This window comes from Petaurus breviceps, unplaced genomic scaffold, assembly GCF_028583685.1.
Source record: "Petaurus breviceps papuanus isolate PSGF00001 unplaced genomic scaffold, PetGlider_PUasm1.0 688, whole genome shotgun sequence".
In the NCBI taxonomy this organism is placed as follows: domain Eukaryota; kingdom Metazoa; phylum Chordata; class Mammalia; order Diprotodontia; family Petauridae; genus Petaurus; species Petaurus breviceps.
The window spans coordinates 13,424,146-13,442,399 of record NW_027186457.1 but is presented as its reverse complement, the minus strand read 5'-3'; the positions used below and the strand labels follow the sequence as shown (position 1 = coordinate 13,442,399).

The 18,254-nt window shown below is 36.5% G+C and overlaps 1 protein-coding gene across 2 annotated transcripts in view; it reads left to right on the top strand.

Moving 5' to 3' along the window:
• The window catches only part of ATR (ATR serine/threonine kinase), a 119,390-nt gene that overhangs the window by 20,550 nt on the left and 80,586 nt on the right, over positions 1-18,254 (top strand). Inside the window, exons 10-20 of one of the 2 annotated variants that reach the window (XM_069104677.1) lie at positions 59-321; positions 1,389-1,579; positions 1,671-1,771; positions 3,844-4,015; positions 4,456-4,626; positions 6,247-6,441; positions 9,576-9,761; positions 11,354-11,446; positions 15,690-15,820; positions 15,986-16,129; positions 17,985-18,078. In XM_069104677.1, the coding sequence (XP_068960778.1) occupies positions 59-321; positions 1,389-1,579; positions 1,671-1,771; positions 3,844-4,015; positions 4,456-4,626; positions 6,247-6,441; positions 9,576-9,761; positions 11,354-11,446; positions 15,690-15,820; positions 15,986-16,129; positions 17,985-18,078 (1,741 nt within the window). The remainder of the gene's footprint in view (positions 1-58; positions 322-1,388; positions 1,580-1,670; positions 1,772-3,843; positions 4,016-4,455; positions 4,627-6,246; positions 6,442-9,575; positions 9,762-11,353; positions 11,447-15,689; positions 15,821-15,985; positions 16,130-17,984; positions 18,079-18,254) is intronic. The other variant, XM_069104678.1, reaches the window with a different exon arrangement.

The window sequence follows — 18,254 nt, the reverse complement described above, 5'->3', positions numbered from 1 at the left end:
TGACTAGGCCACATAAGTAAATATGCATAAAGATAACCTTTTTTTCCTCTAAATACAGAGATAAAGTCAAAGACAACTTTGGTGCTGTCAAGAAAGAATTTGCCACTGTACTTGGACAGCTAATTTGTACTCTTTGTGGTTCATTTGAGTTGAAGAGTCCTTTAACAGAGCCTCTCTCTGAGGATGAAAATGTTGGTGTCTTTTGTAAGAACCTCACAGTTGCTTCTGATTGTGAACAATCATTTTCTGTACTGAAAGCTTCTATCTGCAAACCAATCCTTTTCTTGCTGGAAAAAAAAGTGCCTAGTCCAGTAAAATTGGGTAAGTGTTGGTTTGTTTATTGTCTAGTTTGAAATCATCTTGGGCCTGTGAAGCCTGAAAAAAATCACACCAGAGCAAATGCTTAAGAATTTTAGCCAAGGTTTTAAAAGGACATTTCACAGAGCCAAAAAACTGCTTTTCAGTCCATTATGCTTATTACCATTAACTTCATCATTGTTTTACCAGTATTGCTAGTACAACTATTACTGCCTCATTGTAAAACACACAGTATAAAGGATGTTTGTCACAGTAACCCAGTAAGGTAGGTAGTAAAGTTCCCCATTTTATAAAATGAGGAAAACGAAGGTCAGACTTGGCCAAAGTATTGGGCTGCCAGGTTATTCATTTGAATTAAACTGAAGAAAACCTCATGGTCACAGTTTGTCGATGAATATATCACTCATTTACTTTTAGCTTGCCTATAGGAAGGATTTGCTAAATTAAATCTTAGAACAACAATATAATAGTTTGTATTGTTTTAAGCTTTGCAGAAGATCATAGATGATCTTCTTTGATCCTCATAATAAACCCATGAAGTAGGTGGTATTGTTATCCCCTTTTACAAATGAAGAAAGTGAAGCTGAGAAACTTTGTGACCTTGTCTAGGGCCGCCTGTCTGAAGCAGGATTTGAATTCAGGTCTTGCTGACTCCTAGGTTCAGCATCCTATCTCCTACAACACTAAAAGGAATAAATTTTGAAAATTTAGAAATTAGAAATAGTTTTTTTCCTAGTATGATACACTGAAATATTCATAAGAGATTTTGAAGTTCTTTGGATGATGCTGCATAGCTCTGTTCATTATTTATTGTAACTTATTTTTTGACTGAGCCATTGAACACTGAACTGATCAAATGAAAAATAGCTGATATGATGAATTTATGATTGGGAGATTCTTATTCCAGTATAAGTGTGGAATATTATAAAGGCTTTTTCATTCTCTCTTGTTATTAAAAATCAACCTAAAATTTATATTGTAATGTATTTTGTTCATTGAAACATTAACATAATATTCCTTTTGTATTTTAAAATGTGTTAATTAGATGTTATATATGTTTTTCTCTTTAGCATTCATAGATAATCTACCTCATCTTTGTAAGCACCTCAATTTTCGGGAAGATGAAGCAGATGTAAAAGTAGTCCTTGGCGATTTATTAAATTTAATGGAGGACCCAGACAAGGATGTGAGAATGGCTTTTAGTGGAAACATCAGATATCTGTTGGAATCCTTAGACTCTGAAGATGGATTTATAAAAGAGGTCAACTTTTAATTTCTTAACATTGTCATTATTAAAAATTTTGTTCAAAAAAACAGTTTTAATCATGTATTGAGCATATTTCTGTTAACAGCTTTTTGTCTCAAGAATGAGAGAGGCATATACACATGCTCAAATATCAAGAAATAATGAGTTGAAGGACACCTTGATTCTTACAACAGGGGATATTGGAAGGTATATTTGTTTTTTTGTTTTTGCTTTTTGGAGGGCAGTTAGAGTTAAGTGACTTGCCCGAGGTCACACGGCTAGTTTTTGTGTTAAGTGTCTGAGGCTGGATTTCAGCTCAGGTCCTCCTGACTCCAAGGCCAGTTCTCTATTCACTGCACTACCTCACCACCCCTGGAAGGTATATTTGACTACATATTTGCATTATTACTTATTTCCCTCTAAATTCATGACATTTTGCTATATAACAAAATATTATTTTGCCAACATAACAAGCTTGTCATAGACTAAAATTTGCAGGTATCCATGTTCTTTCTCCCTTATTGTATTTCTGGTCTGTGAGATCATAGATTTAGAGCTAGAAAGATCCTTAGAGGTCATTTAGTACAACTACCTCATTTACAGATGAGAAAACTGAGGCCTTGCCCAGAGTCACACGGTTAGTAAGTGACAGAGCTAGGATTTAGATCTCTTATATCACTGTCCCCTATTCCCTAATCTCAGTCTTTAAACATCTTTATCTTACCCTTCTTTTTTTTTTAGTTAGTAAACTGCCAATTATGAACTCTATTTTTTTCTTTTTTTTTCTTTTCAAATGCTTTATTAACTTCTGGTTTACATCATTCATTTCCACCAGATTTTGAGTTACAAATTTTCTCCCCATTTGTCCCCTACCCACCGCCCCAAAATAGTGGTCCCACATCCCCTCCTCCAGTCTGCTCTCTCCCATATCTTCTCCCATACCCCCTTTGACTTTTCCAGTAGGGTATGGTAGATCTCTATGCCCCAATGCCTGTATATCTTATTTCCCAATTACATGTATAATAGTATATGTATATTTTTAAACATTTGATTCTAAAACTTTGAATTCCAGATTCATTCCCTTCCTCCTTTGTCACCCACCCCACGGGAAGATAAGCAATTCAGTATAGGTTGTACATGTGTAGCTATGCAAAACATTACCATAGTAGATATATTGTAAAAGACTGACTATATTTCTCTCCCTCCTATCCCACCTCCCACTTGTTCTATTCTCTACTTTGATCCTGTCCTTTTTCAAAACTGGGTGCTTCCAACTTCCCTACCCCCCAGCCTGCCCTCCCTTCCATCATCCCCCCTCACATCTCTTTCCCCCCTACTCTCCTGTAGTGTGAGATACCTTGTTTAGTGTGTATGTCATTCCCTCCCTGAGCCAAATTCAATGACAATAAGGTTGACCCATTCCCTTCATGAGATAGTTTAGCTCATTCTTCCTCTCCCCGTCTCCTCTCATTATATTTCTCTCTCACCTCTTAATTTCACCTTTTAAGTATCATCCCTTCCTATTAAATTGGTCCTGTGCCCTCTATCTATGTATACCTGTAAACATATATACACACATTCACATATGTATTCATATGCCCATATGCCCTCCTATATAGACATATATATATATTTCTATTCCATTCAACTATTTTCATACTGAGAAAAGTTTTATCAGTTACAATTATTGTTTTTCCATGTAGGAATGTTAACTTTGATAAGTTCCTTATGATTTCTTTTCCCTGTTTACCTTCTCATGCTTCTCTTGCTTCTTGTATCTGAATGTCAAATTTTCTATTCAACTCTGGTTTTTTCATCAAGAATGCTTGAAAGTCCTCTATTCCACCGAATGACCATATTTTCCCCTGAAACATGATACTCAGTTTTGCCGGGTTATCTTACCCTTCTTTAAAATGGTTGATTTCTTTATGCATTATTTTCCATTAACCAAGATGTAGTTAACATTTAACATTGAACTAATGGGGGGAAGTAATTAAAGTATGATTGGTTTACATGTACTGGAGCATGTCTTGTCATTTTATTAAAACCCAAAATTCTATTAATGCAAACCAATAATGAAAAGCCTTTGTTTCAAAAGAGGAAATATGTCCACTACTAAATATGAAGGGATAATTTGATAAATTCATACTTCACCGATTTTTCCTAGTTGTATTATATATGAAAACCCTTCTGAAAAAAACTGTATGGAAAGATAAGTTTATTTGGAGGGAACTCTACATTTATAAAACTTGAGACAATAAAATCTTTCATCTTTTAAGGGCAGCAAAAGGAGATTTGGTGCCTTTTGCACTCTTGCACCTGTTGCATTGTTTGTTGTCCAAATCACCATCGATTTCTGGAGCAGCATACACAGAAATCAGAGCACTAGCTGCGGCCAAATGTGTTAAACTGCAAACCTTTTTCAGCCAGTACAAGAAACCTATCTGCCAGGTAAGTGCCAGTATCCTTGCTGAATATAGATGAGCAACCCTGTTCTTTGATATCTGCCATAAGTACATTGCCTGCATTGTAAGTTGAATAGAATTCCATTTAGGGCTAAAATGTTGTTGCTTTATATCACAATAGCTATAAAGATACCCAGATATATGCCTACATGTACAAGAATGTACATAAATGCATATTCATGATGATTTAATGCCCTTTCCCTTTAATTGCTTTCTCTGCCATATCAGCAGTCTTGCTTTTTATTTTTAGATGATACTTTTGTTTTATGGTGGTTTTTAGAGGGGAAAAAATTAGTTTTTCCCATGGTGTTATGACTTTCTTATTGAATCAGTTCATGTCCAAGAATTCAAGCTTTTAAACCTCATCGGGTTTTTTTTCTGTGATAGAAATTTTCCTTCTAATGATAGAAACTGTTTATGTTCTAGTTTTTGGTGGAATCCCTCCACTCCAGCCAGAAGACAGCACTCCCCAACACTTCATGTCAGAATACTGAGATGAGAAAGCAAGATGTTACTTGCCAGCAGAAAATGACACAAAATATCTTATCTGAAATTTCCAATGTTTTTGACTTTACTGATGGTAATCTGTTCCTTACTGTAAGTTTCAAAATATGGTTTATTTTTAATTGACGGTTTTAGTTGTGTCTATTGCTCTTTCTCTTTTTGTTTTATCTTTGTTATTTTTAAACTAGCTATATGTATATATATCCATAAAAACTTAATCTTACTCAGAATTCTGAATTTCATGCATTCTCTTATAACTTTTATTTGAGTGAGTAAGGTACACTAAGGAACCTAAATTCATATTGTTCTGGGATTACAAGCTGAGTGGTCAGCTGTCTTCTGGCTTTCCACTACAACATTCATCCACTTAGTAGGCTAGGCATTTAGGAGGTGTTGTGGCCTCCAGTAATGGCCTGGTATCAGGAAGATCCGAGTTCAGATTCAGTTTCAGGCATTTGACTAGCCGTGTGACCTTGGGCAAGTGACTTAACTTCTGCCTCAGTTTCCTCAGCTGTAAAATGGGCTAATAACACCTACTTTCCAGGGTCATTGTGAGGATAAAGCGGGATATTTGTAGAGTACCTAGTACAGTGCCTGACACATAGTAAATGCTACATAATTGCTGGCTATAATCATTATTGCCATCATCATCATCATCATCATCACTATCACTGTTATTATCTAGCAAATGTCGAGTGCTTAACACTGTGAACAATACAAGGAAGTATTATACACAGTCCTTATCTTCAGGGAATTTGCCATTTATGTAGGGTGACAAGAAACATGCATATAAAAATTAAGTAGCATTTGAAGAGTTGAAATGGCTCAAACCTATGCCATTTCTAATTACAGTTCATAGTATTCCACAATAAGATAGAAACATGGATGTCTTACTCCCTCATTTTATAAATAAATGGGGAGCCTAAGGTATAGAGAGGCTAAATGACATGCCTTTCCTGACTGATTGACTATAAAAACCAATTTGAGTTCTGATAATGAAATCAGGAACTCTAGCATAGGACATTTTTGGGGAATTGATAGTTAAAGAAAGACTTTACAGTTTCTCATTCAGATTAGACCCCTGAGGACTTCAGACAAAAATAATATATTTTGTAATATGTAGCCTAAAGAGAGAATAAGAAGGTCCTTAGGGTGCTTCCACAGTTTCTACTGTAACCAAATTATCCTCACTCTATATCCTTCTAAAGAGGGATAGCAGTGTAAAAGTTCTCACGTTAGACTGTACAGTACCACAGAAGTCTAAAATTGGGAATCTCATTGGAAATTGTAGAACCATTGTTCTTAATTATTAACTTAGTAAGTTAACTTTTTACAGTCTAAAACAGTTGGGTAAAAAAAAAAGTAAAAGTCTTTTTAGCTAGTTATCTAAACATTTTTGCATTTCAAATATAAATTTAAAGTGTACAGGTGACTTGAGAGAAAAGAAGACTTTGAATAGTCTCTATGAAGAGTGAGATAGAGTCAGAGAAAGATGAAAGGATTGGTGTGCAGCATTGAAGACCCATATTAGATAATATTCTGAACTCTAGTCTTGCATTTCCTCCTGGACGTCTCCCACTGGCATCTCAGCAACACCTCAAACTCAACTTGAATTTAACATAGGAACTTGGTCATCACAAAAATACTTCAGTACACATAATATCTAGAAGTTCTGCCATTTAAATAAATGTATTTTTTGATTTCTTTATTCAGAGGACATTACAAGTTCTGTTACCAGACCTTGCTGCCAAAGCAAGCCCAGCAGCCTCTGCCCTCATTCGAACAATAGGAAAACAACTAAATGTAAACCGTAGAGAGATATTAATAAATAACTTCAAATACATCTTTTCCCACTTGGTCTGTTCTTGCTCCAAAGATGAACTGGAACGTGCCCTTCATTACCTCCAGGTAATTTGATATTTGTCAAATATTTTATAGGTATCATTAAAAAAATATTAGAGAAGGTCTTTTGGGTCAGGAGACAGAGAGAAACAAAATGTAGATGCTAGAAGAATGACCCCAACTATTATACACTGTTTAAAGCTTTGTCTCAGTCTGTAATGTGTGATTTGCCTGGAGAGGTAGGCTAGACTGAGAGTTTAAGTGCTTTTAAATGCCAAATAGAGGAGTTTGTATTTTATCCTAAAGTCAGTGGAGAGCCACTGTAACTTCTTGTGCAGAGGAATAATATGGTCAGACCTGCATTCTAGGAACATCAGTTTGCTGATTGTGGGGAGGTTGGATTGGAGAAGAGCAATTGGGAGAAGGAAACCAATTCAGAAATCAGTTAGAACAAGCCAGATATAAGAGAATGGGGGCCTGAGTAAGGATGGTTGTAGTATAGGTGAAAAGAAAGTGTTTTGGGGGTGGAATCAGTAGGACTTGGCAACTGATTGACTAGGAAGGGTTAATAAGAGTGAACATTCAAGAATAATGCCTAACTTGTGAATTTGGGTGATTGTAAAAATGGTAGTCTATTTGGCAAAAGTAAGGGAGTTAGGAGCAAGCTTGGACTTAGGAGAAAAGATAAGGAGCTCTATTTTGACATGTTATGTTTGAAATGTCTGTGGAACCTCTATGTGAAGATGTCTAGCAGGCAGTTAGAGGTGGGAACTAGACATTGGGTGAGAGAGAAGGGCTGGATCTATGGTTTTGGAAGTCGATCTTCTTAGAAATAAGAGTTGAATCTTTGGTAGGTGATGAGATCATTAAGAAAAAGTATAGCAAAAGGAATATAGGCCAGGGGAAAGCCCTGGGGTATATCCAGGGGTGGGACATCAATGAAGATCCTACAGAGGAGAGTGAGGAGGATCAGTCTGACAGATTAGTATCATGATAACCCATAAAGGAGAAAGTATCTGTTCACTTCTCAGCCCCTTGTAGTCTGATTTTTATACTTCTCCTCAACTGAAACCACTCTCTTCAAGAACATCAAGGTTCTCTTTATTGCTAAATCCAATGACATTTTCTCCATGTTAATTCTTCTTGTCTTCTTTGTATATTTTGCACTTTTAAGAGAGAATATTCAAGGTGAGGTAGTGATTATCATTTTGAAATACTTAAGAAAGGCCAAGAATGAGCTCTGATAAAAGACCGTTGGATTGGCAATAAGGAGGTCCTTGATGATCTTGGAGACCTCAGTTTATTGAGAGGGCAGATTGTGAAGTGTTGAGAAGTGAGTGGGAGATGAGCGCATGGAGCCACTGAGGAGAGAGAACCCTTTTTTTAAGAGTCGACTGAAAAAAAAAGAAAACTGGAGTCCAGCGACTTGAGGAGATGATAGCATCAGATGAAGTCAACTTGGTCATCTTTGTAAGCAACAGAAAAGGAAACAGTAAAAAGTTGAAAATTGTAGAGAGAAAGTAGGGAGCTTAAAAGGGTCATGTGTCCAAGAGGAAATAGGAGGCGATGGGCTTAAGGTCACAAGTAGAAGGATTGGTTTTAGCAAGGAAAAGTGTCACCTCATCCTCTGAGACTGGAGCAAAGAGGAGAGAATGGGTGATGATGTAGATTTGAAGTGTGTAATTAGGAAGCTCTTGATAATGGTTTTAATTTTTTCACTGAAGTGTGAGGTGAGTTTATCTGCTATGAGAGAATGGAGAGGTAGTGGAGTGCAGGTGACTTTAGAAAAGAGAAGATTTGGAGCAGTTACTGTGGGAAGTGAGATAAAGTCTCAAATAGAGAAGAGAAAAGACTGATTAAGGGCCCAGATTCGATAATATCCTGAACTTTAGTCCTGCTTGCCTGCTGGACATCTCCTCCTTGTTGTCCCAATAATATTTCAAACTCATTAAATTCATTCTCTCTCTTCTTCTTTGCCTCCCCACCCAATCCTGCTTTAAGGAAAACTTCCCTGTTTCTGTCAAGGAGAACCATTTTCACAATCACTTCTGGTTCTTACCTTGTGATTATCTTTGATGTGTTCTTCTCCCCCACACCTGTATTCAGTCGGTTGTCAAATTTTGTCTATTGTATTTCCATAGAATTTCTAGCTTCTCTCCCCACTTTTCTACTTACAAGGTCATTCCCCTATTTCCAGCACTTACTGCTTTTCTTCTAGATTGCTCTAATGTCATTAATTGTTTTCACTGCCACTAGTCCCTTCCCTCTTTGCTCAGCTACTAGAGAAATCTTTCCAAGGTGTAGGTTTCGCTTATATGCCTCTTCCCTGCTCAGAGACTTTCAAGACAAAACACAAAATCCTTAGCCCAATATTTAGGGCTCTCCATATTTTGACTCTCCCTTTTCAGCCTTATCTCACATTATTCTGCTTTACACTGTCTGTAGTCCTGCCAAATGGGACTCCTGGGACCATTCCTCGAACTTGGCATTCAGTCTCCCACCTTTGTGCATCTGTATTAGCCATCTGCCATGGGTGGAATGCACACCTCTCTTTCCTCAAGACCCTCCTCTTGTTTGGCTCAGATGTCACTTGCTCTATAAAACCTTCTCTGAACTGGATTTATGCACCTGTATTGTATCCTGCTAGTATGGTAGACAGAAAGCTTTTTTGGACAGAAATGTTTTCTTTTTTGTTTTATATTCCTAGTTCCTTGCCTAAAATATGTACTTAAACATCTGCCAAATTTTGTTGAATTACTTTCAGTCAATCTTTTCTCCAAGAATATTGATTTAAGTTCTTTTTGTAACCTAGAGTAGTCTCCGAGGATCTGGGTTCTTGTAGTCATAGCATGATGAGGTATGTTTCTGTGAGTGATGAATTGTCATATTTTAGTCCTTTTCAGAAAAATAAGTTTAAAGTCTAACTCAGGTTAAGTCTATGAAACATAAGATCATCTCTTCTTAAGTGTCTACACTGTAGACAAGAAGTCTGGAAAGGGGAAGAAAATGAGAGAATTATTAAAATTCTTTCCTAATTCAAAAAATTTTTCCCTTAAGATGTATCACTAATAATTATAGTCACCTGGTTTTGTATTTTTGTTTATTAATAGCCTCCTAAAAATGAGTCTTTCTAGCGACACTGACATGAAAGCAAACCTCTGTTGCAAGAACTTAATTGAGGAATTTACTTCTGTGTTTAGAATGAAACAGAGATTGAATTGGGTAGCTTGCTGCGACAAGATTTCCAAGGATTACACAATGAGCTACTGTTGCGTATTGGGGAACACTATCAACAGGTTTTCAATGGTTTGTCAATACTGGCTTCATTTGCTTCCAGTGAGGATCCATATCAGGGCCCAAAAGACATTACATCACCAGAACTAATGGTAAGAACATTTTGTTTTCACGTGTTTCTGTACTTTTCATACTTCATATCCAATATGAATTTGTTTAAATAGCAAGGTAGGCTTTTTCCATTTAATTTGTACACATGATTAAGTGTTATTAACAATATGTATATTCTAGGTTGTTTGAAAAATTCATGGACCTGAATCATTTAAAATCTTTTTATTTTTCATATTGAGCAAAAATGTTAAAGTTCATTTAGGTCTCTTATTCAAATTGGAGTAGACTTGTTGCATGATCTTTAAAAATTAGTTTCTGCTTGTCTCCCTGCCCTTCCTTGATACTTTCCCCAGAGGAATACAGACCATGATAACCATAGCTCTATTTACCATACCTAGAATTCTCATCTTTTTTTAAAAGATAACTTCTTCAGGTTTGAAAACGGCTTTTAAATTCTTACCAAGTTACAGTTCCAATTTTTAAGCCTTTGATCATTCCACTGTGGCTGTGAATGTTATTTATTTAAATAGAGTCATTCTGGCATAGTACATGGACTTAGGAAGTCTGTGTTTGAATTCTGCTGCCATCACTTTGTGACTGTGGACAAGTCGTTCAGCCTCTTTGAGACTCAGTTTCATACTCTGTAAAATGTAAATGTCAGCTATTATTTTTTAGTAAGATCTATTTAGTGGGCCACCACAATGCAGCCCAGTTGAAGTCCAAGGATATTTAAATGCCCTGTTTGAAGTTAGGTTAGCTAGGTTTGCAGCCCACTTTTAGAGTTCCCTAAATCAATCCATAACCTTTTAGTATTGCCTAGGTTTTTGTCTCTCTACCTGTAGAATGGAATAATTGTTTCAGTTCTTTATTGATTTATCTGAAACAATACTAAACCATCTTAATTTTTTTTCTTTTATGACAATTATTACTTAGTGTAAAAGGGGGGATTTTAAAATTTGAAAGTTGAAATAGTGATGAATATTTTTAAAGTAGATTCTGAAGTTAGTGTCATCTGGGACACATTTGTTTGCATTGATAAGCACAAATATGAGCACGTGTACTCATAATTGTGCTTTTTACATGAAATTGATTCTTTCTAATCTTTGTAACAGAGAAAAGGTGTCCTTCAGTGTTTGAAAACCAGAAGAAGCCTCTATGCCTTCTTCCCATTAGGGTCTCATTCTGAAGAGGGATGTAGATAGAGGAAAGTGAGCTCATCTCTTCCTAAGCTCTTGACAATATCCCTGATCTTGAGAAGGTTCATTGGTACCACAGTTCATGCAGCATCATGATTCCCCTGTGCCATTAGCCCTCAGTATTCCACATTCCTACTTTTCCTCTCTTGTCCCTTGTTGCATCAAAATAATGAAAAAGAGGAATTTCTCTTCATGGAATGGTTTAGTGAGAAATTTTGTGGATATGGATTAACACTTAGAAATTTCTTCCAAAGCATTCATTTCACAGCTACCACTGAGGGACATAAACTGTCATGACCAAATAAGTAAAAGAATCAGTGTAATTCAGTCAAACAAAATACAAATAACCAATTTATTGAACTGATTGAGTTATTAATTTATGCTTTTTATTCTATACGCAGATGATTAAATGTCAGCTTTTTATATTTTGGTCTTAGGCAGATTATCTACAACCTAAGCTCCTGGGCATATTGGCCTTTTTTAACATGCAATTGTTAAGTTCCAGTGTTGGCCTTGAAGATAAGAAAATGGTAGGTGTACTCATTTAATGCTTGAATTGCTGAAGTATTATGCTGAGTTTCATGTATGATATAGAGGAGACACACTTTTTATTTCTAGAATCTTTTAATGGAAGGAAGACTATAAACCTACCATTACCTATTTTTATAGGATTGGGTTTTTTTTAAAGGAGTTCTGTATGCAGTAGCAGTAGAGATAAACTGTTAACTAAATAACCCAAGGCTAAGTGGATGAAATGGCCTCTTCTTGCCTATAATTTCCATTTAGCAGTCAACAAGATCATTCATTTCAGTTGTTCATTCTTAGTAAGGTAGAAGTAACAGTGAGAGTCTGAGTCAGAGGATGTCCTAGGCAGTGAGGTGGTGCACTGGGTAAAGCCCTAGACCTGGAGTCAGTAAGACCTGGATTCATTTCTAGCTTCAGACACTTAATGTCTGGGTGACCAGAGGCTAGTCACTTTAATCTCCATATCTCCAGTTTCTTCAGCAGTAAAACAGTAGCACCTACCTCCCAGGGCTGTTAGAATGAAATGAGACAATGTGTGTAAACTTTGCAAACCTTTAAGTACTGTGTAAATGTTAGTGGTTATTATTATATTGTGGGGAAAATCAATTCAGATTTGGGAGAAATCAGAAGTGAGGAGTCTACCTTGACTGAAATGGAAGTTAACTAGAGAATCATGTAGAATAAAGACCTTACATCTACTCTGTAGGTGTCTTATACGTATCTATTAATATTTATTTTGTCTTCCCTATTAAGTTGTGAGGACCTTGAGGGCAGGGACAGTGTTTTTTGCCTTTCATTCATGTCCCCTGTGCTTAATAGAGTGCCTGGTACATAGTAAGTCTTTAATAAATATTTATTGATTGCTAGATAAACACAAGGGAGTGTTTCTGAAGATGGAGCTGGCTGATCACACTTAGAAGCTAAGTGTCTGAAGGGAACTTGAAGGAACAACAATAAGAAAGCAGTAGCAGGGTTTTGGGAAAGAAATGAATTAGTAAATCAATCAACATTTAAATGCTTCATACAACAAATGACAACATGAAAACAAATATATGTGAAACAAGCTACATACAGAATAAATATAAAATAATTAACACAGGGAAGGCACTGAAATTAATTCAGATTGCAGAAGGATTTTGTAGGAGGTGATATTTTAGTTGAAACTTAAGTCTGGGAGGTCAGTAGTTAGAGTGGAGGAGGTAAAGCATTCCAGACATGGGGGACATCCAGAGAAAATGCCCCGAGCCAAATGGTAGAGTGTCTTATTCATGGAACAGTCAGGAGGCCATTGTCACTGGATTGAAGAGTACATGTTGGGGAGTCAACTGTAAGAAGACTGGAAAGATGGGAGAGGTTTAAGTTATGGAGGGCTTTGAATGCCAAACAGCATTTTTGTATTTGGTCCTGGAGGTGACAGGAAGACATTGGAGTTTATTAAGTAGGGGACTGACATGATCAGACCTGTGCTTTAGGAAAATCACTTTGGGAGCTGCATGGGGGATGGATTGGAGCAGGGAGAGACAGGGCAGGCTGACCTACTAGCAGACCAAGCAGATGATAAGGGCCTGTAATAGAGTGTTGAAGTGTCAGAGGAGTGAAGGGGGTGTGATCTGAGAGATGTTGCAAAGATGAAATTCACAGGTGTTGGCAACAGCTTGGATATGGGAGGTAAAAGATAGGAAAAATCCAGGATGACCCTCAAGTTCATAACCTGAGGGTCTGGAAGGATGGTGTTGCCTTATAAAAATGCTGAAAGTACAGAGGGGATATTCTGTGGCACTGCAAAGTCCAGTTGGATTGAGGAGAAGGTGTAAGATAGAAATATACAGCTATAATATTCTAAGAACCAGGTTAAATAAAAGACTGGCTAGACCCTGAAGATATATTAGAAGTATTAGCTGGCTTCCTAGGAGGGAAAATACTTTTTTCAACTGAGATTTTTATAGAAAAATTAGCAAATGGTTAACTGAACCAAACAATGAATTCTATTTTTTCCTTTGTCCTTGCATGTCTAGTTAAAAGTTTTTTCTCGCCCAAATTTTCTTATATACAAAATGAGACAGAAATGCCCTAAGCCTTTATAGTATTGCAGAATTATTAATAAAAACTAATAATGAAATAATAAAGGGGACTACCAGAAGTAACTGGTAGTAACACCAGTGTTTTCTTGCTCAGATATTGCAATCTTCATCCTTTTTTATTGAAATTTGTTTTTCTTTACAACTCCTGAACATAAAAGAAAATAGTTTTGAATTCAATTATAGACATTCATTAAATAAATATTGCACTGGGTGTAATGTCAAATTCAGTAAGAGATACAAAATACTATGTCCAGGTGAGGGAAGATTACTTCTTCCCAGAAGGATGCAGAGAAGACTTCAGTGTAACTAACATATGAGCTGAACCTTGAAGAATCAGTAGAAATTAGGCCGAATTGGGGTAGCAGTAGAAGAGGAGGTTGAAAAGGTAGTTTGGGGGGCGGCCAGGTAACACAGTGAGTAAGAGCACCAGCCCCAGAGTCAGGATGACCTGGGATCGAATCCAGGCTCAGACACTTAGCACCCACCCAGAAATAACTGGCCATGTAACCTTGAGCAAGTTACTTAACCCCAATTGCTTAGGGGCGGCCAAGTGGCACAGTGAATAAGAGCACCAGCCCCAGTGTTGGGATGACCTGGGATCAAATCTGGGCTCAGATACTTAGCACCCACCCAGAAACACCTGGCCGTGTAACCTTGAGCAAGTTACTTAACCCCAATTGCTTTAAAAATAAAAAAAAGGTAGTTTGGGACTAAATTGTGTAGAGTCTTGGATGTCTGACTAAGGAGTTTGGACTTAACCAATGGGTAATGGGGAGTCATTTAAACATATTGAATAAGGTATGACACCAAAGCTATATATACCTTAGGAAGATTGATTTTAAGTAATGTGTAGGCTGGATAGGTGTTGGGACAAAGATTAAGTGACCTGTCCAAGGTCACACAGACAGTAAGTAGCAAATACCGTGGAAATCAGCCCAGTAGAGTTAGTTTCACTCTATTGGACTGATTCTCAGTTATAAGGGGATAGAGGAATAGAAAAAAATCATTACATTTTTTGCTATATGAGAGTGAGGCTGTGTGTGTGTGTGACTCTTAGAAAAGACTCATCAAAATACAGGTGGAAATTAAAAAAATAGCAGTGCAGTTTTTTTTGTAATATAGCTAAACTGAGCTAGAAGAAAAAACTGGAACCAAAGGATTCTACCAATCACTTAAAGATATATTATTCATCCTTTACATATGGGCTGTTTGAGAATGATCAGCACTTCTGGTGTGAGGGCTTGCTGAGCCCTTATCAGGGCTGCTCATCCACCTTTGGGATCCATCTGTCATACAACCCTCCCTTGTGGCTCCTAGAAGCTGTTGCATGCACAGCAGCCACACCCTGGTAAAGCCCTCTTGGCAGACAGGCTGAACTAGGTTAAGGGTAAGCAACAGATCTCAAACCATCCATTAGGGGAGTGTCTACCCCAAGTGAAGACTTCTCCTAGTGGAATGGGCAGATGAGAATAGTTTGTTTCAATGGCCATGAAGGTGACTGAAGCAGGCACGGTTTGGTCAGATGATGTTATGAATAGAACCACGGCAATAAGGAAGGGGATAGGTTTTAGGGACAAAATAAGGAGTTTTGTTTTGGGCACATTGCTTGTGAAGTTCCAGTGGTATAATCAAGTAAAACAACTAAGAGAAAGTGCTGGTCTAGACTTTGGGAGATAGGTTGGAATTATTAATTTGACAGTTATCTATATAGAAGTAATTAATGAAGCCCTGGGAAATAGATAAGAACACCTCTAGAGAAAGAAGAGAAGAGGGCCAGGAATAAGGCCATAAGGAAGAAGAGTCCTGAAAATGATGAAAAAGTAATGGTCAACAGGGGGCAGAAAGTGCCAAAGAGTGTGGTGCCGTGGAAGCTAAAAGGATTGGTTAATAGTCTGAAATGCAGTAAACGGGAATACTGGAATAGGGCAAATGGGTGCTTACCCAGCACTTAGTACAGTGCCTGTCACATAGTAGGTGCTAATAAATATTTATTGATTGATTATTCATTTGTTATGATGGCGTTATCTGAGAATCTGTTTAGATGGTGGTATCTGAGAATGAATGCTGTCATAGAATTTGGATAAAGAGTATTTACCCTGAGGACTTATCTGTTCATGCCGACATGTTTATAATCTTCATATAAAAGAACATATTTGCTTTTTTTCAGGCCTTGAACAGTTTGATGTCATTAATGAAGCTGATGGGACCCAAGCATATCAGTTCTGTGAGAGTAAAGATGATGACCACATTGAGAACTGGACTCCGATTTAAGGATGACTTTCCAGAACTATGCTGCAGGTAAATGAGCAGGTTTTCTAGCTTGGTGTTCTTGTTGCGTTTCCTACCTGTGCCAGTATGGATGCTTGTACCTTTGAGGAACAGAGCTCTCTAAACTTGAAATACCCAAAGTGTGGAATTTAAAAAGCTTGTGTTAAGCTAACCTTTTGTTTCTTTCTTATGTAGAGCTTGGGACTGCTTTGTTCGTTGCTTGGACCATGCTTACCTAGGCTCCCTTCTCAGTCATGTGATAGTAGCTTTGCTACCTCTCATACATATCCAGCCAAAGGAAACTTCTGCCGTCTTTCACTTCCTCATAGTTGATAACAGGTACTTTCATCATAACTCAATTGATGATTAGGAGGTTGGGAGATTTTTCATTTTGCAACTTCAGGTTTTAGAATGAAGATTGGTTTTACATATATATGTATTAAAAAGTTCTTTATTTTTGTTTACTTGCATTTTATTCCCAGCACTTAGCCCAGTGCCTAGTAAATAGTAAGCACTTAATAAATACTTGTTGACTTAAAAGTAAAAAATACTGCTTTGATTTTAGTTCTGATTGTGCTGAACTACTGATAGTTCAATTTTTTTAAATTGCAACAAAATTTTTGTCATTAGTACTTTACTAATAGAAAAATTTTTTCCTAGTAAAACTTAGAATAAGCTGGCTTACTTTTGTCAATCTTACTGAAAAGGGGTAAAAACATGATTGGATGTGTGTAAGGGTATATTTACCTACTTAGAGGAACACAAACTCTGTTTTGAGCATTATTCCCTAACACCCAGACATTTATAATAGCCTTTTAACTGCTATCCCTACCCTCCAGTCTTGCACATAGCCACCAGGGTTAATCTCCTTAAAACCCATCCCTGCTTGTGCTGTCTCTTTTCAATGTCTCTCCTTTCTGCTAATAGTTGATAATACACTACTATTCTAGGGAAATGGACTTCTTCAGGAAGTTTCTTTGGAAGTACATGCTGTGTAAAAACAAAAAGTATCAAATTTAAAATAAAAAAGAATCTACTTCAGTTACTCCCTATTGTAACCTCATAAAATTCAGAGGCTTTGGCCTGGGATTGAAAACCTTTCAGTCTAGTGCCATTTTACCTTTTCAGCCTTATTCCACTACTCCTTAATAATAATCCTGCTTTCTAGCCAATCTAGTCTATTCAAAACAGTGTTGAGCTTCTTTGTCTCTATCCCTTCATCCATGATAATCCATCTGCCTCCCTACCCACCTGTCTTTGCCTGTTGAGAGTCCTCTGTTCTTCAGGTGGCAGCTCCTGGACATACCTTCTTTATGCAGCTTTTTTTTGCTCATATTAGTTGGAAATGATCTCTTCCAAGCCAGTTCTGCCATAGCACTTAATTTGTATCACTTCTGTGACACTTAACAAATATTGCCTTGGAATATAAATTTTAGGGAGTTTCATTTTTTTTCTTGTTAGGTTGTGGACAAGGACCACTTTATCTTATAATACTCAAAATCATATTCATTGCCTAGCCATGTGCTATATACATTGGTTATTAAATATTTGAATTAATAAATGAATAATTACGTCAGATAGATGATTTCTTTTATATCGATTTTCTTTTATATCTTAGCAAAATAATTGAAATATAGGAGGGGCAGCATTTGATGATTCATGCTTTGTTATGTTTATCACAAATTATTACTATCTATGCATTAAATTGAGACATTTAAAGTATTTATAACTTGATTAAAATTTGCATTGTATTTGTGTCCTGGGGTTTTCAGTGACTTGTAGAGACCTGGGTAAAATTAATGTAAGGAATAAGAGTAGATATGTTTTTAAAACATTCACTTTTCATTTACACTGGAAAATGTTTTCTTATTGCCCTGTATTACAATCATAAAATACAATTTTTAACCAAAATTCTAAGTAGATACACTTATAACTTATTTTTAATTTAAATTGCATATTCAGCTAAGCGGCCAAAATGGGAAGGGAAAAAAATAGTACATTTGAAATGTTCATCCAAACCTAAATGTAAGAAAATCTTGCTAATTTAGGCTTATAAAGTCTAATGCCAATCTGAATTAGTGAAACAAATAATTTTTAAAATTTGAGTAGGTACTAAAACATCCACAGTTTATTAGAGCCCAAGATGTAGCATTTTAACTGTGAATCATTTCATTTTTTTCTAATAAACTTTTAGGGATGCTGTACAAGACTTTCTACATGAAATATATTTTCTACCTGATCATCCAGAACTGGAAAAGATAAAAACAACCCTCCAGGAATACAGGAAGGTATTTGTCTTCCATTTTTGGCCTTAGGAAAGTACAAAACTATTTTAAAATTTTAGTTGATATTTTAAGTCTATTATTAGAAGCAAATTTATAAATACATATTCTTTATACGTTCATGTTATATGTTATGCATATAGAAAAATTGTTAGATTTGGGTTTAAAGGAGGTGAGCCAAA